Source organism: Dermatophagoides farinae, chromosome 3 (assembly GCF_024713945.1).
Source record: "Dermatophagoides farinae isolate YC_2012a chromosome 3, ASM2471394v1, whole genome shotgun sequence".
In the NCBI taxonomy this organism is placed as follows: domain Eukaryota; kingdom Metazoa; phylum Arthropoda; class Arachnida; order Sarcoptiformes; family Pyroglyphidae; genus Dermatophagoides; species Dermatophagoides farinae.
In genome coordinates, this window is record NC_134679.1 from 844990 (window position 1) to 868047 (window position 23058).

Genomic DNA, 23058 nt, shown 5'->3' on the forward strand with positions numbered 1-23058 from the left:
TTTGTTGTTGTTTTCGTATTTATATCAATGAATTTCAAAGAGATTAAGATCAAGAAAAAAAACCAATGATTCAATTGAATTATCAACAAAATAAAATTTTCAAGAACATTATCATCATGACAATCATCGTTTCCTGGTAAGTGAATTTTTTTTTTCATTACAAAAAAAAATTGATAAACATCGATAACAACAACAACAACAAACAAATGTGTAGGTAGTAAATTAAAATCTTTACTTTGCATTGGAATTCGAATGTTATATATCTGGGATTCGAATTTCAAACACACAAAACATTCGAAAATTAGGCCATCATTGACAACACACACACACACACACACACACAGTCGTGTATAATGTTTGTGTGTTTCTGTATGTGATGAGTTGGAACCCATATTTGTGTGTATGCATGATCCAAACATCTGGAACCAAAGGAAAAAAAAGTATTGAGATTTTGACTAGATCTTGTTTAGGTCAATCATGTAGAGGTAGTCCATATATTACCAGGACCTAGAAAGTGAAATGAAAAAAAAAGTCAAAAAAAATTATTTTCGCGCAAAATCAATGAAAATGAAAAATATCTGAATGTGTTTTGTTTGGTTTGCCAGTTATAGTCAGTGGATGATGCCAAAAAACAAAATCGCATCATTTATTGTCATTCACATTTCATTGTGCTGTCTGTATTTTGTGTGTTGAAATTTTCACCAAAAACATCTCCATCGACAATATTTGAATTGAAAAATTTTCAAAATGAAAAACGAGGTAACGATTTAATTTTTTTTACTTGCTTTTTGACTTTGAATTGAACCCCGATTGCCAATAAATCAACCACAACGATGATGATAAACGGATTATTTTTTTTTCATCAAATGTTATGTTATTTTTGGATTAAGTTTGTAACAATTTGTTTATTCGTGTGTGTGTGTGTGTGTGCTTGACCTTGTTCTTGATTTTTTTTTGTGTGTATGGTGATGATTATTTGACATCATTTGTCGTCGGTATGTCCTGAAATGTTTAATTTCAATCTAAACATTACAAATCAAAATTTATTAATGATGATGATGATGATGATGATGAACATACATCCTCTTTTTTTGTTTCTAAATTTGTAAAATTTTTTTTTCAAATTTTTAATTGGATTTGATTTGATGTTTCTTGGGTGTTTCCCACTTTATACACACACAGACATCAAGTTCTTTTTTTTTCTTGTTGTTGTTTGTCAATTGCGTGAAATTATCATCATCATCATCAATTATGATAAAGTATTTGAGCAGAGCAGAAAAAATTACAGCTTAAAATAACAAAAAAAATTTTCCTGTTTATTCAACCAAATCTGTACTTTTGGTGATGGCCCAAAAAAGGATTATTGGTGCGTTATTAAGTTGAATTCATTATAACTGATGCTACTACTGTGTGTGTGATTTAACCAGTGTTTACAGCCAACCTGCCAGCCAGCCAGCTGAAAATTCATAATTTGCATAGATAATATCATTGAAATGTCATATTTATTCAGTAATTTTTTTTTTGCAAATAGACAAGAGTGATTTCAATGTGAACGTAATTCAAATGGATCATCATAAAATAATTCAAAATTAAATTGTGGTTCCATACTATTATGATGTTTATGAATACTTGGTATACGTAATATACCAAAACGACACCATTTTCCATTATATTTTCGATTAATCAATTCATAAAGATCTTCAGGTGTTTTATCAATCATATCCTCTTGTTCTAATGCCAATATTATATCACCAATACGAAAATGACCATTCAATGCTGCTAAACTATTTGATTTAATTTTCCATATCATTAATGGTGATCTTTTTCGATTACCCCCTTCACTTCTTCCTTCCCCTAGAATTGTTAATCCCAATTTTTCACCAGATTTTATATATAAATTAATAAAATAAATTTGTCCCATACGTTCCAATTGTTGTTTACGTTCCATTATCGATTCATTTTGATTCATCATTGATGATGATGATCGATAATTGAAAAATTTCCAATTTAATTCAATACCAGTTTTATTCAATAAAATTGATTGTAATTCTTTATCTGTATCGATTATTGATGATTTTTCCACTTCATTTTCATTTTCATAATCCTCATCATCATCATCATCATCATATTCAGCTAAACGTATCAATGTTTTAAAACGATTCAATTCAATTTCAAATGATAATTGTTTCCATATATTTTGATATGCCGGATTATTCATCAATGATAATGGTGGTAATGATGATGATGATGATAATGATTCTTTATTCATTTCATCATCCACATTATCATCATGATTACGGGAACCACTACCACCACCAATGGATTGATTATAATCATTAATATAAAATAATTGCAATTGTTGAACTCTTCCAGCCAGTTCTTTTTTCAGATAACTTATAACTAGATTTAATCCACAAATTTTATTTTCATAACGTTGTTGCTGTTTTCTATTGAATCGATTATCTAGTTGTTGACGAGGTTGTTGTTCACGTTGACTGATAATTTCTTGTTCAATAGCACATTTTAACATTAATAGATTGGTGACATTTTTTTTACTGTCAACCACAAAATTATTACCAAAACATTTGCTGTTGCTATTTATGATGTTGCTGCTTCTACTGTTGCTACCATCGATGTCATCCACTTCATCTTCAACATTGCCGTGTGAAAGTTGTTTGTCGTTTTTATCTTCATCATCATCATCATCATCAACATTTTCCTGGGTAACTGCTGATGAATTAAAATCAATCGTATGCTGCCATACGGTAGATTTTAATTTATTTTTAAGATGAAAATTTTCCATTCTCAATTGATCAATTTCTTGTTGCATATGTTTCAATTGTTCAGCAAACAGAAATGTTTTTGTCATCAATTTAGCTTCTGATAATGCTAAATGTATTAATTCTGGTTCCAATTGTTCTATTAATGTTGTTGTTTGTTGTTCATCATCATCATCATCATCAGTAGTAGTTTCGTTGTTACTATAATAATCAACATCATCTATAGATGTGAACGATTTTGATGATACGGATTTTGTTGACATATTTTCAGATTCATCATCTTGATGATTTTCCACCACTTCCTGGTTGTCGTTGTCGTTGTCGTTGATAATTTTATCATAATCATTTTGACAACAACAACGGCAATGATTAATCCTTGAATATTCTTCACATTTTTCCAATAAACGTTTAAATGATGTATCAAATTCATTTTCTAAACGTTTCACAATGTTCATCAATTCATCATTCATTTTGTTTTGTTTTTCACTTGAATAAATGTCTAAATTTAGTTTCGGTTTTCTTTTCACTTTTCACAAACAGCACGTGAACACATACGATACAATACGTTGGTTAAAATGTGGAACAAGACTATTTTTAATCATTTTTTTTGCATTCAAAATTCTACATCTTTAATTAGAATTATCGAATTTTTTTTTCGTTTGTTGTTTTAGAATTTAGAATTTTTTGTATTTGGATTTGGCTTTGAAAAATTTGCCATTTTTTCCACCGCTTGTATTCCATGCCAATTCGGTTCCATTTACTATATTTGGCAAAAAAAGAAAGCTAAAAATCAAAAATGACAACTATGTAACCACAGTGAGAGATTATAATCATCATCATCATAATTCATCTGATGTCTTATCATCATTCCTAAAATATATACATTTCATCAACAAATCCAATTCATCACCATCATAATCGTCAACAGCAACAGCGGATTTCCTTCATCAAAAAAAAAAAAAAAAAATTTCATTTCCTATGTCATTTATTGTTGTTGCTGTTTTGATTCCAAATCATGATGATTGTTGTTGTCGTCATTTTGTTGTTGTTGTTGTTGTTGTAGTTGTTGACATTTATTTGACATTTATGTGGCTATAAATTTCTACATGTTTTTTTTTCTCTGTTTTGTATTGATAATGAATTTATTGTGATATAAAATTCAGGATCTACAATTAGAACAACAACAACAACAAATGTACACATAGTGATTGTAATTTTCATTTTAGTATGATTCCAATTCATCGATAATGAATTGTCAGAAAATTACGAAAAAAAAATACAACAAAACAAAACAATCGTGTTTTTTTTCTATTTCTAAATTCACATCAATACACATTTCATGTTTCTCGCTATCCCAGTTCAAGTAAGTTTCACTTGATAAATGAATGACATTTGACCTTTTTCTCTTTCTCTCTGAATGGTTCACCGGAAACTTGTTTTTCTTTATTATTTGTTTCAATTCATCGCTCCATATAAATCCATTTGAAAATTTGAAAAAAAAGATTGATGGTTGATTGAATGACAAAAAAAATCAATTCAAAAAACTGTTTGAATGACGATGATGATGATGAGATGTTGGAAAGAAATGAAATGAAAAAAAAAATTATAGATTTCTTCCCACCACCAACCAACCAACCAACCAACACACACACACACACAGCATTATTTTTCTGTTCCCGTTTCTTGTTTTTCCTTCCAAAATCAAATGTTTATTTAGTTTCGTTTACTTTCAATTAATATTTATTTATATTCATCGAAAATCCCAAAGTTATGTAATTTATATGTCTGTCTCTGTGTTTGTTTGTCTATTTTTTTTCTCTTGGGCGTTAGTGTGTAATGAAAAAACAGAAATCTTGACAATCAAACAGAAAAAAAACCAAAGAAATGAAAAAAAAAATAACCACATCATTCAATTTTTTTGTTGTTGTTGATTGAATTAGATTGGTTATGATTAGTTTTAAAGAGTTTTGATTTCTATTTTTTTTTCTAGAACAATTTTTATTTTTATTTTGGATCGATTCATTTAATAGATAGTGTCTTTTCGTGTTTGTATGTGTGTGTGTGAAAATTTTGATAATTGAATTTATTGCTGTTCAATTTATTTTAGATTGATGCACATTTATAATTGTTTGGCGGTGACAATCACCATCTGTTTTTTGGGTTTTCTTTTCTTGTTCCTGCTGTAAGTTTTTTCATTCAAAGTGTTTCTTGTTGTTGTCGACATTCATAAATCATCATCATCATCAGCAGCAGAAGTAATCAGTAATCTGGTGATGATCACCTTTGGATTGAAACAAAACTAAAAAAAAAAAACAGTGTACCTTACCATTTAACAACACCATATGGTGATGATCATTGGACCATGAGAATGAATGAATGAGTGAATCGAAAACGAAAAAATAAAAAATTCTCAATTTTGTAAAATTTTCTTTCCATTATTTCTTCACTATAAATATAATAGATGGATAATTGTCTCTCATTCTATTGTCATTGGAATTAAAAAAAAATGTCACGATGATGATGATCCTACAACGTTGTGGCGATAATATCCATGACAATATCACCGGTGAACGTTTTTTCTTCTTTCGTTTATTCATGTTGAGTTTTTTTTTCATCGTGGTGAATTATTCTATCACTACCCTCATAATCGGGATAGATGAATGAACTTTGATTGAATTCACCATGCATATCTAGAATGTCTATGTGTGTCTATGTATGGTTATTTATCATAATTCTTAATGATGAACAAAGATTGTTGTTTTGATCATTTATGGTCAACAAGTTTTTTTTGCATTTTATTTCCATTGTATTGTTACACTTGTTGTTGTCATTATGATAATGATGATGATGACCATATGTCATATATTACTGAATTTTTCATCATCATCATCATCACTTCAAAAATCTCAACGGTTTTGGAAACCAATTTTCTTGAAAAAGTTGAATTTCAAAAAAAGTCAAGAGATTTCAAATTAATGTTGATGATCGTTGTTGTTGTTGTTGTTGTTATTGTCGTTATGGTGATGATGATGATGATGGTAATTTGGATTTTTTTTTCTTTTTTTTTGCATTTCATTTCAAGGCTAACTATTGAATACCCTATGTGTCACCAAAATGCTTATTTTTTTCGTTGCTGCCTGTCTTTAATGATCAACTTGTTTTGGTGTGTGTGTGTGTGTATGTTTGTTTGCTATTAAATAGGAAAAATTCGTGAGAAAAGCATCATCATTTTTTTTTACTTTTACTGCAATAAACTTTGATTTTTTTGGGTTTTTTCTTTTCAAAAAAAAATACACACAACTTTAAATGTGGTCACACTATATTTTATCACCTTTATCTGTATGTTTTAAATACAGGTTTTCAATACGTTTTTTTTTGTTTTACTTTCTTCCATTTTGGTCAAAGGTTATTTTGTATGTTGATTTACGGGGCTAGGTCTAGCTAAGAAAAAAAAATACACACCTTAAGGGTCAATTTTTTACATTTCCTTTCTTTTTCTATTTCTATTTCTTTAGGGTCAAATGTATTCATTTTTCAGCGACATAAAAAATACGCTGAAACAAACGATAGTTTGTTTCAGAAAACAAAAATGATGCTGATGATTTTTAAATGATGATGATAATCGATTACCATTCAATATGGTAATTCAATGGATATTGTGTACATCCGTTGATTTTCTAATTATTATACACGCGTCTGTATGTTGTATACGAGAGAAAAAGTACAATTTACATTACAATTTGCTATTCATTTTTTTTTCTCATTAAAACTGATCAATAGCCAATTGAAAATAATCGAAACGCATAATCAATCATGATTATCATTTTTTTTGGTCCCTCTTTTTAGCTTTATGTTTTTAAATGACCAATGAGAGTCCATCATTATTCAATCAATCAAAAATCATGGATTTTTTTTATTCATTTTTTCTTTGTCGTTTACAATCAATAATAAATGCCATGTGATGCCGCCTTATAGATAAGGTGATTATAATATGGATTGTCCACTTTACAAAATCAAAAGGTGGTGGTGGTCTTTTTTTTTTTGTTTTAGGCGTGTAAAAAAGTGTGTGTGTATTTATTCTATCATTTTTAATCGGCCGAAAAAAAATTTCATATTCTGGGTCATAGATAAGGTCAAATTTTTATTGTCAGATCAATAATGGATAAATGGATCTATATTTGACATGTTGACCACCACCACCACGATCACCACCACTATTATCATCATCATAATCGACGAGAATCAATTTGATTCGATTATTATTATTATTGTTTGTTGTGGTTGGATGTTGTTGTTGTTGTTGTTGATTGACCGTACATCATTTGTTATACGTAAATCTTGAATGTAAATATTTAATCTTTGAAAAAACGATAAATGAATAGAGAAACGCGATCCCACGATACCAAAAAAAATGCTTGTTTTGTCTGTGTGTGTGTGTATTATTGATGACACCTGAAACACTTATACAAATATACACTCTCTTCATGATGCATCAACACTCAATTGATGATTATGTGATTATAATGGCTGTATAGTTGTAGTTTTGTTCTCTATTTTCGTGAATGAATGAATGAAAAAAAAAATTCACATGAATATGGACCCTTGGTTCCTAGCTATTTGGTGGTGTCGGTGGTGGTGGCATTGACACACCACCACTGGACACATGGACACATGCCGTGACTTTTAAACAAGGTAAAAAAAAATGATTTTTTTTTCTCAATGACAAACTTTGGTCTCTTCTATCACATTTCATCACGATGATGTTTTTTTTTGTTTTTATTTTTCCCATTTGGTTCCATTGAAAAAATTTTTGACGGTCTTTGTGTGTGTGTGTGTTGTATAATGAATCATGAATTGCCTCCAGGTGTGTGTGTGTGTATAAGTGTAAGCTTGTGTTACCTAACTAACCTTCAATATAATGGTGATTCATAACAAAACAAAACAAAAAAAAAAAAAACATTTGGCCAAATTCAATGTTAAACTTTGGACTTTGGTGTGTCTGCTGTTGCTAGGTTATTATTATGTGATTAATTTTGCACGTATTTTTTTCAGGTAAAATATATCCTGTCGTTCTGTTCACACACACATACACACAGGCACTAAAAAAAATAGCCAGAAAAAAAACCAAGATATAATCTCAATCAATTTGATTTTGATTTTAAAAAATTGAAATCATTCATTTGGTTGGCCAAATATTTTTGATTATCAACTACCATCATCATCATCATCATCATCGACAACTTTCGTTGTTTTTTTTCCAAAAAAAAAAATGAAAACGTTGTCATAACTACAACGTTTTTATTTTTTTTTCTTTCATTTTATGATCTCTCTATTTCACACAATGTCTGTCTGTCTCTTTCTCTCTCTGTATTTGTTTTCATTTCATTTCATTCATTCTCTTTTTCATTTGCACATATAAATAAACGAAAGCCAACAGAAAAAAAACAGCCGTAAAAACTTGAAGCTTTTGCCCATTTAAACAGCAGCGACGACGACGACGACAACAACAAAACTTGAAACACTACTACTAATACTAACCGTATGATGATGAACGAATTGAATTGATGAAATCAAAAAAAAAAAAAAAAAATAGAGAAAGAGAGAGAAAAATTACAAAAAAAACACAGTTGAATCATATTTCAGATTCAAATTCAAATTCAATTCGGCATTGCATCTTTTCATTTCAATCAGTGTGTGTGTTTGTTGTGGATAAAAATACAATTGATACTGTCTACTGTTCCAATTTAATGTTTTTTTTTTGCTTTAAAATGTTGAAAATTTTCCCTTTTGTGAACAAAAATCAATCAAAATCCATTTCGTCGATCGTACTGCCAACTAACCATTTGTTTTGTTTTTGTTTTTCAAAAATTTAAACGTTTTATTTTGTTTTTTTTTTCGATTTTTGATGATAATCATCATAATTCAGAAAAAAAACGATTGGTTAACGTATTAAATCTACGTTGAAACGTTGCCATTATATTATCGTTTCTCGTTTTATTCAAGTGTGTGTGTGTATCTGTGTTTATGATTTTGTATATGTGTCGTTTTATTGTCGTTGTCGTTCATCATTCGATGATGATGATGATGATGATTATATAACTGTCGAATAAATAGAAAATTTTCATTCAATTTTTCATGGACAAGTCGTTTTGTTTTGTTTTTTTCTATTGTTGAGAAAAAATTTTCATTTTTTTCTCGATTGGTTTTTTCGTTGTTTTCCTCAATCATTAATCGAATTTCTCATTCATTTTGTCTTTTGCTTGTGAATCATCATTGATTTTTCATATTCGTTTACTCGGGTTTAAATTTTTTTTTGTGTGTGTGTGTGTGCGCGATTCATTCCTAATCATCATCATCATCGTCAATTGATCCGTGACATTTTTTTTTCATTCTGTGTTAATTGTTATTGTGTTCACTTGCTCATTATTCAAAATGACTAAAATGATGAATCAATTTGCTTTTCCAGGTTTGTTTTTTTTTCACCAATTAATGCAAATTATTATACCAATCAATCTGATTTGACATTGATCATCAACTGAATGAATGTCAAAAAAGGGTAAAACCTTCACCTTGCAACCTTTCAGTGATTATCATCATCATCATCATCATCATTTGATGATTATCAATTTGTTCCATAATGAACATTCAAATAATTTCAGGTTTCAAAGCAAAATTTTCAAGGTTAATTACTGTTTCTTTTGTCTTTTATATGTGTTGTGTTTTTTATGTAGCCAGTAGCCAGTAACCAGAAATTTTAGTAGAAAAAAAACAAAACCAATCATCATATGTTATATCGACTAATATGACAATGGAAAAGTTTTTTTTTTAGGAAAAAAAAAATTCAATTTTCCCATTCAAATCGAAACAATTTGAAATTTGCATTTTTTTTTTATTCATTCATTCATTCATTCCAAAGACAAGATTCTATTGTGAATTTTGTTATTTATTGTTTATTTTCTGGTGAAAACGCCGCACAGACGCACGCACTCAACAACTTTCAATTGTTGATGATTAATTTTTTTTTTGTTCAAATTTCAAAAAAAACACGAATAATGAATAATGAATAATTTCAATTTGAATGCGTGCGTGTTTCAGAGACACAGACACTTGCACTTTTTTTTATAATCACTCCAAATTGATCGTTTTTTTTTTATTTTTGAGAATAAAATTTCAATTCATTATTGAACAATGAGTGATAATGTAAATTTATTATGAAAATATCACATTTACTGATTTTCTTTTCTTTTCTTTCTTTCTTTCTAGAGTGTTTTTTTTTCTGTGAATGAGAAATTAGTTTTTAACACCTACATAATTTTCGTTTGTACGTGTGTCTGTGTATGTTCCAGAGAAAAAAAAACACTTAGAGTCCAAGTCTTACACATGAACGCCCAATCCAATCTAATCCCCACATGATGAGTGAGATCCAATTTTGAATTTCTGTCTATGTATGTGTGTGTGTGTTGTTTAATATTCCCACGGCTTTATATTCTCTTAAATATTTCGTTCCATTTGGAATGGCCAAACTTTTCAAATGACCTGTTGTTGTTATTGTTGTTGTTGATTAAGTATTTTTAATTTTTGTTTACGTTTTACTTTTTTAGGTAAATTTCATTATCCAACCACCGATAATAAAAACTTGACCATTTTTTCAATATCGATCCTATGGCTAATAAATCAACAACAAAATTATTAAATTCTTCAATTGAATCAATAATCAATAATCAAAATTTTCAAAAAACTGCCAACACTGATCAACAACAATCGATTCATTCATCAATTACCGTTTTGAACGATGAATTGAGTATTAATCAAACAGCTAATGCTTTTGCTACTGCTAGTGATTCCAAAACATCGCCATTCAGTGATCAAATCAACAATCTTTTTCAATACATGAAGGATTTATTATTTCCAACAATAACATCAAATGATCATGGATCATCAGCCGATAATAATAATGATGATGATGAAGATTTTGGTGATTATTTCAATCTAGCATCCAGTGGTTTTGGTAATAATAATAATTTAGATTATGATGATGAAATGATATTGTTCAATACAACGACAGAAAAAAATATTTTAAACGATTTTGAAGATTCACAAATAACGTTTGAAAATTTTACATCATCAATTAATTTAAATTCCACATCATCATCATCATCATCGATTGCAACAATAATGCCAACAATAATACCTCGTTATAATTCACGTAATAATTTGGTTGATGATATAAATCGTTTGATTAATCATAATCATCGTGATAATGATGGTGGTGGTGATAATCATCGATCATTATCAACAACAACTACAACAACAACAACAACAACAATGACACCGATACAGAAATTATTTGACATTGATAAAATGATAAGAACATCACATGGTATTCGACCAAATTTAGATTCCACCACTACCACTATAGATACTTTTGTCAATGTTGATCACCAAAATCATCATAATCAAGATAATGGTAATGATGATGATGTTTTTAAAAGTCAATCATCTTCAATAGAAAATATTTTTTTAACATCTCCAACAACGACAACGACGATAGCATCGAATTTGACCATTGATGAATATCAACGACCAAATTTTTTTCATACGTCAACCACTGATATTTCAGTGGAAAATATTCAAACCGATGATACACTGATGAATAACATATTTTCATTTGCCGGTGATTCACAATGTTTTCATTCACCTGATGATTATGAATTAATTACATCGATGCTTTGTTCCAGTCTGTTGGTATTGGGCATTGTTTATTTCACATATGGTTATCGTTGTTTTCGCGCATTTAGTTTTTTTCGTTGGTTTCGTACTTGGTGCCATATTATTTCATACAATCTGTACGGCGGAAAATATATCGATCACTATACCAGTATTGATTCCACAACATGGTAATCTGATTGCCGCATTGTTTGCCGGATTGATTATTGGTTCAATTACAATGCTAGTCGCCTATTTTGGTCTTTTTATTATTGGCATAAATTTTGGCCTTATGTTAGCCATTGGTTTATTGATTGTGATTTATCTATTACGACCATATTATATTCCATTACAAGCACCATTGTCATCATTAACATTATTGATATTTTTTGTTGCATTAAGTTTAGTTGGCTCATTAACAACTGTTTATTTTTCTAAAGGTAAGTTTTTCATCTTTTTTTTATTAATAAATATTGATATGGAGATGTCCCAATTTTTTTTATATAGTTTGTTTGTGTTTCCCAATATCAATCAAACCGGGACACCGGACATAGAAATTGGTTTCTCTAGTTAGATTTCACTTGGAACAGGTCTTTTGATTTCAGTTTTTTTTTAATCGAGAAAAATAAATTAGTTTGAAAAAGTGGTGTTGGTCACACATTTTTTTTGTTGCTGCTGTTGTTGTTGTCCACCATATTTTTTTCTCTGTAATTTTTTTTTTGAAATTTTCATTTTTTAAATTTAGATTTGGATATTTTGGTAGTAGCCTCCATTGTATTGTGTTTTGTGTGTGTGTGTGTGTGACAGTTTCTATTTTTTTTTTTTATTGTTGTGGCTAGTATATTGTCAATTTCAATTAATTATAATGTACAAACACACACACACACACACACAACCATGTTATTGGTCACATATAATTTTTTTTTTTTTAGTTTACTCTATCACCTTTGTTAATGCATATAGTTTATATATTAGTTTATTTAACAACAGAAAGATTTATATTGATGAGTTTTGTTTTCATTTTGGTCATTATCGAACATTGACTTGTATGTAAACTAAATTTATCCATCTACCAATTTGTCAATTGATACAATTGTTGTTTGCTTGTTGATTAGCCATTTGGACCAATTTATTGTTATTGTTATTGTAGATGATGAATGAATGAATGTCCATCAGACCAGAAATATTATTGTTCATTTAAAATTCAGTTTTGTCATCCACTACATTACATTGAATGTAATTGTGTAATTGTATATGCGTGTGTGTGTGTGTGTGTGTGTTTATACATCTTTGATCAGATCAATCAACCGATCGATCGATCGATCACAATCACAATTGTTCATCTTTTTTTCCATATCGAATTGAATTGAATAGTTTTTTTGTCGTTGATTCAATTGTTGATATACTATATACTAATATTATTATTGTTGTTGTTTTTTTTATTGTATTTTTTGAAAAACAAAAAATTCAGGTGGTACCATAATGGCATCAAGTATGTACGGAAGTGCATTGACATTATTATGTATCGATTATTTTCTTGAAGATTTCAAAGTGATACATTGGTTTTTGGATCATTTAAGTAGCAATAGTGGTAGTAGTAACAATAGTAGCAGTATTGCAATCGATGTCAATAATAATAATGGTGGTGATTTCATTCATTCATCGATAAATCCAACAAATGATTGGTACGGACTATTGACCGGTATAAAACGTTCACAAAAATTATGTCCTGGTTCGTTTATCATATTGTTATTATGGCCAATATTAACACTGTTTGGTATGATCATTCAAAGCTGTTGTACAGCACGTCATTATAAATATGGTAATGGTGGCTATGGTATGGTTGATAATACAAGTGGTCGTGGTACACCACCATCGCTTCTGAATAATTCAAGAGAAAGTATTCGTAGCCTCAATCATTATCATCATTATTCATATCCGAATAAATCGGCTAAATTATATCATCAATCAACGAATAGTGTACGATCACAACAAAATGATCGATCATTAACGAAAAATTCATTGAATCTGGATGAACAACGTCTTGAACAACGTCATCGTAAATATCGTTATCTTTATCAAGTACGAACAGCACATGGAGATGTTATTTCACAGGTTAATATGATTGCTTTTAAAAGACATCAACAAATGATTGATTTTTAAATTTTTTTTCCATTCACAAATAGCATTATCTACAAAGTTTACAAAATAAAAAACAAAATCATCAAAATCAGCAACAACAACAATTGTGCCTTCCGGATCAGGATAGTTTTACATTCAATTCGGATTTATCATCACATTTTTTTCCATCCGAAAGTCGTACAACAACATTAAGTGTAGCATAATGCAGATGGATAGATGGATGGATTTCGATGAATTGTTTTTTTTCCTTCTTCATACATCTCATCATCATCATCATCATTATTATTATTCGACTGTGATGTTATATCATATGCATACATATTCTCTATATTTGTCTATGAATGAATTGTTTTTTTTTTCATTCAATCCAATATTTATACAAACGAAATTTTGCTTTGCATCATCCAGAAACACAAACATTCAAGATAAATGGCCATCATCATCATCATCATCATGATCATCGTAGTCATTGCCGTAATCATAATTCATCAATTATAACAACTGTTGATGTGGATGAATATATAATGAAAATTAGATCACAATTGTGTGTATGCGACTACTACAACGACTACGATGTCGTCGTCGACAACAAATGATGATGTTCTTTCGTTGTTATTTAGCATATATATACATACATGATTTATGTGTTCTATATAAACAGATAACATTTTATTTCGTTTCATTTTCAATTATTATTATGATGATGTTCATCCATTTCCATTTATTTTAATTCTATTTACGCGAATTCATCACATTGTTATTTGATTATTTTATTTCAATTTATTGTATTTTTTTCTGCATTATTTTGTACATTTATTTATGAATATATATCCATTTTGTTCTCAATTTAAAATGAATATTACAAATGGAAATATGATAATTAGAATTTGATTAATATATTATGATTGATTGAAAAATAAAAAATTTGAAAAAATTGCACTTGTAACGCCATCTTTGTTTTGGATTTCAAATGAAAACTTTAAATTGTTTTGTTTTTGCAATAAAAGATGTCGACACATGTCTCGAAAAAAATATATGTTTAAAATATATTCAAAAATAAAAATTTTCAAATATATTTTTGTTGTTGTTGTTGTTGATATCATACAACTTGCATTGCATAGAAAAATCCAGGTAGATTTTTAACAAAATTTTCCACTACAATTGGATAGCCCAATACTGAAAGCCATTTCATTTTGTCGCATAATAATGCTATATAACGTTCAAAATTACCATCATTATAAAGTTCATCACGATCGGCATAGATTTTTGGATTTCCCATCGACCAGCAAATAAATCCACCTAAAATATAAATAGAAAAATAGAAAGTGAAGAAGAAGAAAAAAAAATTTCATACGGTTGAATGATAAATATAACTAACTAGAAAATCAATTCATTTATCAATTATTATTATTCTGTTTTTTTTTCTATTTGTATTAAACAATCAAATCTTTCGAACAATTCCATTTTTTTTTTGTATTCTATAGACTAGTATATTTGGTAGTTTGTTGGTTAAGATCCATATATTTATATATACTGATTATGAGAGAAAAACAAAGCAAGAACAAAAACAAAAACAGAACAAAACAGAATAAAACAAAAATACCTGATTTAGTGATGCGAATAATTTGTGCCAATGAACGATAATCAATATGACCAGGACAGAATACACCAGCCATTATTATTATATCGTATTGACGATCATTGATCGGTAGCTTTGTTTCGGGCGTCACTATTGATTTGATTACATTCTTATAACAATTTTTCTGCTTCAATATCGTCAACATTTCTTCATTACTATCAAGTGCATCAATATTTTCATAGCCATTGTGTTGAAGAATTTCACCAATAATTCCAGTACCGGCACCAATATCTAATATTTTTGAATCTTTTTCAAAATTCATTTGTAAGAAATATTTCGCTGCTATCGAACCACCATTGTATTCCATTTCTTTAATATCCTGTATGATTGATTTGATTCGATTTGAATGGTGTATTTGAGATCAAATTGATTTCGGCGTATGAAGGAATCCGTATCAAACAATAACAATGAAAATATTATTAATAAGATTAATGCAAATAGCTTTAATGCGATATTGTCGAAATGGCGTTGACATTTTCATTCATTCGTGAAAAAAAAAATTTTTTTTTTCATATTATCATAAACTGAATGGAAAATTAAATTAGTTGAATGTGAAGTTGTTTTTTTTTTTGATTTTCTACTACGCCGTAATTTTTGCTGTTGTTGTGGTTTTTTTTTTGGTTATTTATCGAAAACACATTGTCATAAACAAATTGAACAAATAATCATCAATCGATTTGATTTTCAAATGATTGGAAATAACGACGATACAAAAAAAAATGTATCATCAAAATGAAAATTTTAACACATTCACAAACACAAACACACACACAATTGACATGTGTAAAATGATGAAAAAAAACGCCTACAATTTAATCATAATCATCATCATCATTTATTACAATATAATAACAACCACTTGTCGATTTCCATTGATATGATTGTGTGTGTGTGTGTGTGTAAAATTTTGTTTGTAAAGAGAGAAAAAAAAATCGATAAAACTAACCAACGACAACTATTTATTCTGTTTTGATGATGATCATGCAATCAATGCAAACACACACACACACATACAAATATCGTTTATTTGAAATGTAAAAGAGGAAAAAAAAGTTTTTCTCTCAATGTTTTTTTTTTGTGTGTGTGTGTATTAATATGATTTTCCATTGAGAAACTTCAATATCGTTATGGATATGGTTATGAAAGTGAGAGAAAGAGAAAAAAACATGTACACACACACACACAATATGTACAGGATATTGATGAATTGATTATTTTTTTTTTGTATGTTTGTGTGAGGAGGATATGTATTTATTTTTTTTTTTTTTTTTTGTTTGTTTGCCAATCTTTTTCCATTATTTCCATTTATTTTTCTCTTACTATGAACAGAAAAAAATGCCCTTCAAGTTTGTTAATGTTGTTGTTATTGTTGCTAGTTTGTTCTTGTTGGCTGATTGTAGTGGTCACATTTCAATCAAATGATAATCATCACCATCATCATCATGTCGATAATGATGATGATGATGAAAGGATCAGAATGAAAAAGAAAAAAATGTTGATTGTGTTTCAAGCCAGAAAAAAAAACAGGAGAGAAAAAAAGAAAGTGATGATGGAAAAAGGAAAAAAATAAATTCATATAGATGACCTTTATAATCTCCGTTATTTTTTCATCATCATCATGAATGATTATGATTTATGTGGCTTTTTAGCTTAGATGGATATATATCAAACTTGGATCAACATTATCATTAAAAATATGAAAGTAAATGTAATGTTTGTGATCCATGATCGAGATTCATTTATTGATGATGGAAAAATAATGATTATCAAATGCCTCTGTGTGTGTGTGCGTGTGTGTTTGTGTATCTTGGGCAAACCAGAAAAATACATTTACAATTGTAAATCTAAATGAAATTGGCTTAAATCATTCTTTTTTTTCTTGTTGGTTCTCTCTCGTTCACATCCTTTTATATGATGATCATCATCAATACACATGATCATCGTATCATTCAATGTTTTTTTCTTTTGTTTTTTTTTAAATCAAAAGATGATATCTAATCATAATTATCATTAAATCGGTGGTAGTGTTGCAAAAAAAAAATCATATTTTCTCGATACCGCATATCGACATCATCTAATTGATGATGACGATCACTATGTTCATTATCATCATCATCATATGGTAAAGGATTGTGTTTTTTTGTCTCTCTTTTTTGTTTTTTCACTAACATTTCATTCCATTGTTGTTTTCGTATTTTAAATAGTAAATAAATTGCTTACATCATAATTAACCATGAGAAAAAAAAACTTCCACACACACACACATATACTGAATAAATGAATGGATCATCATTACTGATGATTATTGCTGTTGTTTGTTTGTTGATCAAAACACATACAACACGTACGACGGAATTTCTTTTTTCCAATTTCGTGTGTGTGTGTGTGTGTGTATAGAATTCTAGAAAATTAGAATTAGAAATAGCGGATAAGCAATTGTGTTTATTCTATTCATCTATCCATGAACGAATGAACATAATCAATTTCTTTTTCTGGCCAAATGAGTCCAGTGAATTTTTTTTTTTTTTTTTTTGATTCTTTAGAATTGTTTATGTTATTCTTGATTATGACTTTCTTTTTTTTCTGTTGTTTTAATCAAATCGTCATATTTTCTGTTTGTTTGTCGATTCATTTGGTGAACTTTGCTAATCAAGAGATGATTCATGATGATGATGATGGTGGTGGTGGTGGTCAGAGAGAAAACAAATGGAAACAATCCAATGATAGAAACGGATTCATTTGTTAATTAGCATGATTTTTATTTTACAGCACTGACACGCACAATATTGTAGTTTTCTAGACACACAAAAAAAATTTACCACTCACCTTTTCATAATTAGCTGCCCATGATGAATAGAAACGATCCGTGTCCTGTGGATTTTTTGGTTTCAACAATTGATCCAATAGAAAATCGGCAGATTTTTTACTATCCAATGATTGTAATTTCGATGTCAATGAAGTCGTTGTGGATGGATTGTCATTCATATTTTCACATCGATATCTAATAACGATTATTTGATTGAATAATTGATTGATTTATTGATGAGAAACACATCTACTGAAGCAAAGAAAATGTTTTCTAATTTATATAGCAAAAAAATTTAAAATCAATGACAATTTTTTTTGGCAAAATCCAATCATTCTAATCATTGATTGATTTGACATTTTTTTCCCCGTGTTTTGATTCACTGAAATATCACCAATTTTTGTTTGTTTTATATCATATCTAAATGATTGGAATTTGAAAATCAATAAAAAAAAATTTAAAGCTGAAAATCCGACAAATTTTGATCCAAATCAAACAAATAAAAACTAAACAAACAGACAGATGAATCAGATATTTGATTTGTATGAAAAAAAAATTTGAATTCAAACAAATTTTCTTGTGTATCCATTCATTCATTGATAATGGGGAAAATCTTTGATCCCATATACACTTATTTGCTTGTCAGACAAAAAAAAAAGACAAAAATAAAGTTTTATGTTTGAAAAATTTCATTTTGTTTACAGAAAAAAAACAAACATGAAGAAGAATCTAAATATGGAAATCTTGATGTGTGAATATTGCATTATCGATATTTTAAAGAATCTTGTTTCTCGTATTTTTTTTTTTTTTTTTTTGATATTTAAATTCATGATCATCAATGACCATTTTTTTTGCCTGCAATATTTACATTACAATATTTTCCTCAGGGTGTATGTTCATATGTTCATCGTTGATATCATCGATAGCAACAAAGATGTTATGGCAAGACAAGCAATGAAAAAAAAAGATTCTTAACAGCAGCAGCACATTTTAATGATGTAGTTAAATGTGCGATTCTGATTCTGGTTGTGAATGAATATTTATTTCAATAGAATTTTTTATTTTCCTCCACTCATGCACTTGAATTTAAGCAATTCGTGTGTGGAATTAATCATCATCATCATCATCATTTTTCCATAGTGATGATTTGATACTGGATTTTTTTTTTAGTTTAGTTTAAAAAAATGAATACTAATTAATTTCAAATATCATTATGTTTGGCCAATTGTAAATTTTTTCCTTTCTTTCTGTTGTTGTTGTTGTTGTTAGTGTAATTTACATTTGAAAACATTCAATTGGAAACACAAAAAAAAATTCCAATTTATCATTCGTTTTATTCGGAGAAAAAAATGAAAATGAAAATGTTTTTTTCTTCATTTTGTTTTTCAGTTTTTTTTTCAACAAAAAACACAAGCATTTTAACTTTTTCTTTTTGCTGCCACTACTTCTTTTATCATCCATTTTTTATCATCATGATTACGCTTCAATTCATTCGACAAACGAAAATTTGTATTTATTTATTTTTTGTTGCACAAAATTTCATTTTTCGATATATAGATTCGTTTATGATTGTTTGGACAGCGCCACCAAATTTTCAATTTTTATTTTACGTGCATATACAACAACAACAACAACAACAACATATTAATCCGAAAAAGTTTTTTTTTGCCCACCAAAATGAACTTGAATTGGATTTCGAACCAAAAAAAAACGGAAAACGGAGAAAAATGTGTTTTTTTCACAACCAAATTCTATTAAGAATCTCGAATTCTTTTCGCTCGATGAACATTATCATTTTGATAAATGGATTTTGTCATGTTATGTTATGATGTTGTTTTTTTTTATCTCATCTCGTGTTGTCAAGATGATTGTAATCTAAAAACAAATTTTTTTTTCCACCACTGATGACAAACATCACAACCCTGAGGGTTGTGCTTCAAAAAAAAAAAAATAAATAAATATTATTATCATCATCAACATCGATAGACAACATGAATAAAGATTAAAATGAAAATATTCAAGTTTCACATCAACACAGGAAAACAGTGATGAAAAAAAAAATGATAATTTGCAATTCACAATAATTTTTTTTCCAGGGGAATTTCCTTAATGGAAACGAAAAATTCCCCGAAAAAAAAATTTGCATCCTTGAAGAATGTGATTAAATAAAACCAAGAAAGAGAGAGAGAGGAAAAAACATTCGGAATAAACATCCGGAAATTAATTTTAACCAATCAAACAACAAATGATGAAAATTAATTGAAATTACAATATGAAAACTTTGTTATCATCCCATTTGATGATGATGATGATGGTGAAAATAAATTTCTAATGGCTAAAGTTTAGAAAATTGATTAAAATTAACTTACAATTATCGAAATTAACCTTATTTTTTAACGTCATCAATGAGAAGTCCTTGCAACAACAACAACAACAACAAAAACACCCGAAATAATAGATTGATAAATATCAGAATGATTCGAAAAATAATCCAAGTTACAAGTATATTGTTACTTTTGTTTTTTATTAAACACAAACACACACACACAAACAGGTATTATATAGAAATGTAGACATTCAATTCAACTGGAATGCTTCTGCTACTCGATGATTTTTTTTTCGAAAATTTCCCCGAAAAAATTACGTTCCACCACCACCATCACCATTTAGATTTTTTTCCTCTACTTTCTATTCCTTTTTTTTTGTTTGGGTTTTGAATGACACCAGTTCTGGCGCCATACACACACACACACACACACATACAGTGTACAACAACCAGCAAGTCGACTTGCAGAACCGAATCGATAGCAGTATATTCAATTGGGCTTTTTTTGTGTATTTGTGTGTGTGTGTGTGTGTTTGGATTCTGTCAAATTCATTTAAATGAAATGAATTTCATCGTCATCATTGTTGTTTCTTAGCTAGTTTATCATTAGCCAACGGAAAAAGAAAATCACAACATATTAGACATTTATCGACGTTCGACATAGTGGAAAAAAACTGGACAACGGAAAAAAAACGCATCCATTTCATTTCATTTCATTCATTCATCCAAAATAAATTTTCTATCATCATCATCATCGTCGTATCAATGAAATATTTTTCAGTCCTTTTTTCATTTTTTTTTATATTTCCACCAAACACCAACACCAACGCCAACACCAACTCTCACACACATATGTTTGATTGATGTGATGATTGATTTTTTTTCGATTTTTTTTTGTTATCAAAAATTTTTCTTTTATTGTGTTTAGTGTGTGTGTGTGTGTGTGTGCATGAATTCATGGGTCATGATCATGATCGATTTCATATACTCGATTATTCATTGTGTGTGTGTGTGTCACACTATTGTTGTTGATCATCATCATCATCATGGCAAAAATAAAATCTGTTTGATTTTTGTTCTTCTTCTGATGAAATTTTGTTTATTTCAGCAAAAAAAAAAATCAAAATCAAAATCAACACATTCTCCACTGTCTGTTTGTTTCCCTGTAAATGGTGTGATAATCTTTGATCTTTGTCTTTTTTTTTCAATTTCCTATGAATCAATTGAAACTAAAAAAAAAACACTTGAATACTACTAATTTGATAAAACTATATATTGATATTTATGCACATATCAATAATATAATTGATCATCCGATGACATAACAACAACAACATCCGGTCATTCAGCATTATTGATTTCCAAGAATTTTTGTTCAAGTGCAAAATCAAAATTTTTGATGCAAACAAAAACTAAAACAGTGGAAAAAAAAGTTTATCCAACATAATCAATACATCAAAACCTCAGCAACAATATAACAGAAATTATCCAAAAAAAAAAAAAAAAAATTTTTTGTGCAAAATGAAAAATTTCATCATCATCACCATCATCATAAAAATTTGATTAATCAAACGATAAAAATAAAGGTAAACGAATATGAATTAAATTTTCATTTCATTTTCAATAATCGAAAATCGAATAATTCGATTTCTTCTTTTGCTTGATATGTACTCGAATGAAAGACGATTTCTCTCTCTTTCTCTCTCTTTCCCTCTCCTGCTTGCTTCAAATACAGACGATATGACAAAAAAAAAATTTCTGTCAACACAACCACCACCACCATCGTAATTATTGAATGCACCGATGAAAGTATATCATAATTTCTATACCCGTATAAAAAATTCTGTCTAATATAATTCCGAAATGAACCCATAATGAAAACGATATATGTATATGTGTGTTTTTGAGTGAACCAAAACGAAAAAAAAAATTTCAAATTTCAAATTCTGATCACATATTGTTGTAATTTTTTTTTTATTTACTATTCTGGTGGTTACATAATTTTTTTTGTCTCTAGTGTCATTATTATGAATATGGTTGTTGATATCATCGATGATGATGACGTTTAGTTTTATGTCATTTAGTCGAGTTGGTTAATCATTTCTACCTAGTTGAGTGGAGAAAACAGTTAGGGAAAAAAATTCTGAAAATTCCAAATTTCATTAGGTTTTTATCTGCGGTTGTTTTTTTGTTGGTGTTTTTCTTTTTTATTCATTATCAATTTTATTTGTCATTTTTCATATTTGAATTTGTCAACCTTTTTTTCGTTGTTTTTGTTGTTTTATTTTCGTCTTTTATTTTGCTTGAAGCTGCTTCTTCATTTTGATTCCGATTCCATATGATGATGACGATGAACAGGGGAAAAAAATAAAATTAATCGAAATTGACGCCAACACCAAATGATTGGAATTGAAAATGGAATTTTTCATTTTTCCATGAAATTCTTTTCATTTTGATTTTTAGCTTCAAAAAAAAAATGATCATCACGGAATTTTTTTTCCAATTTTCTTTATTTTGGTTTGAAAGTAAATTAATTACGAATGAAATAAATGAACAAAGCAAAAAAAAAAACAATTAGCACCCAATTATAAGTAGTGGCAATTTTTTACATTGAAATACAAAAATCTATGGGACTTGGGAAAATGACCAACGGACATTT

General features: G+C 28.6%; 3 protein-coding genes across 4 annotated transcripts in view; 2 read left to right on the plus strand and 1 right to left on the minus strand.

Annotated features, from left to right (window-relative positions):
- Window positions 1-29: 29 nt before the first annotated feature.
- Window positions 30-14500, plus strand: LOC124498160 (uncharacterized). Its single transcript, XM_075729633.1, is given in 5 exon segments — window positions 30-136; window positions 10382-11579; window positions 11581-11926; window positions 12958-13601; window positions 13673-14500. Coding segments are annotated over 4 exon segments (2286 nt in total). The 5' UTR covers window positions 30-136; window positions 10382-10442; the 3' UTR covers window positions 13832-14500.
- On the minus strand, window positions 14381-18327 carry LOC124498161 (methyltransferase-like protein 27). The gene is made up of 3 exons (XM_047061880.2): window positions 18094-18327; window positions 15232-15586; window positions 14381-14927 (listed from the first exon to the last, which is right to left on the minus strand). Exons 1-3 carry the CDS (start codon window positions 18250-18252, stop codon window positions 14728-14730), a joined length of 714 nt encoding a protein of 237 aa, XP_046917836.1. The 5' UTR covers window positions 18253-18327; the 3' UTR covers window positions 14381-14727.
- A 2579-nt stretch (window positions 18328-20906) lies between these two features.
- The window catches only part of LOC124498361 (uncharacterized), a 41248-nt gene continuing 39096 nt past the window's right edge, over window positions 20907-23058 (plus strand). For both annotated transcript variants that reach the window (XM_075729113.1, XM_075729114.1), the window contains exon 1: window positions 20907-21985. The gene's annotated coding sequence lies outside the window, so the exon portion shown is untranslated. The remainder of the gene's footprint in view (window positions 21986-23058) is intronic.

Excerpts from the sequence above, each read along its gene's own strand:
- LOC124498161 (XM_047061880.2), bottom strand. The coding sequence starts at position 18,252 with ATGAATGACAATCCATCCACAACGACTTCATTGACATCGAAATTACAA. Across the intron at positions 15,587-18,093 it reads GGGCAGCTAATTATGAAAAG|GATATTAAAGAAATGGAATA; the intron begins GTGAGTGGTAAA and ends TCAATCATACAG. Across the intron at positions 14,928-15,231 it reads TATTCGCATCACTAAATCAG|GTGGATTTATTTGCTGGTCG; the intron begins GTATTTTTGTTT and ends TTTATATTTTAG.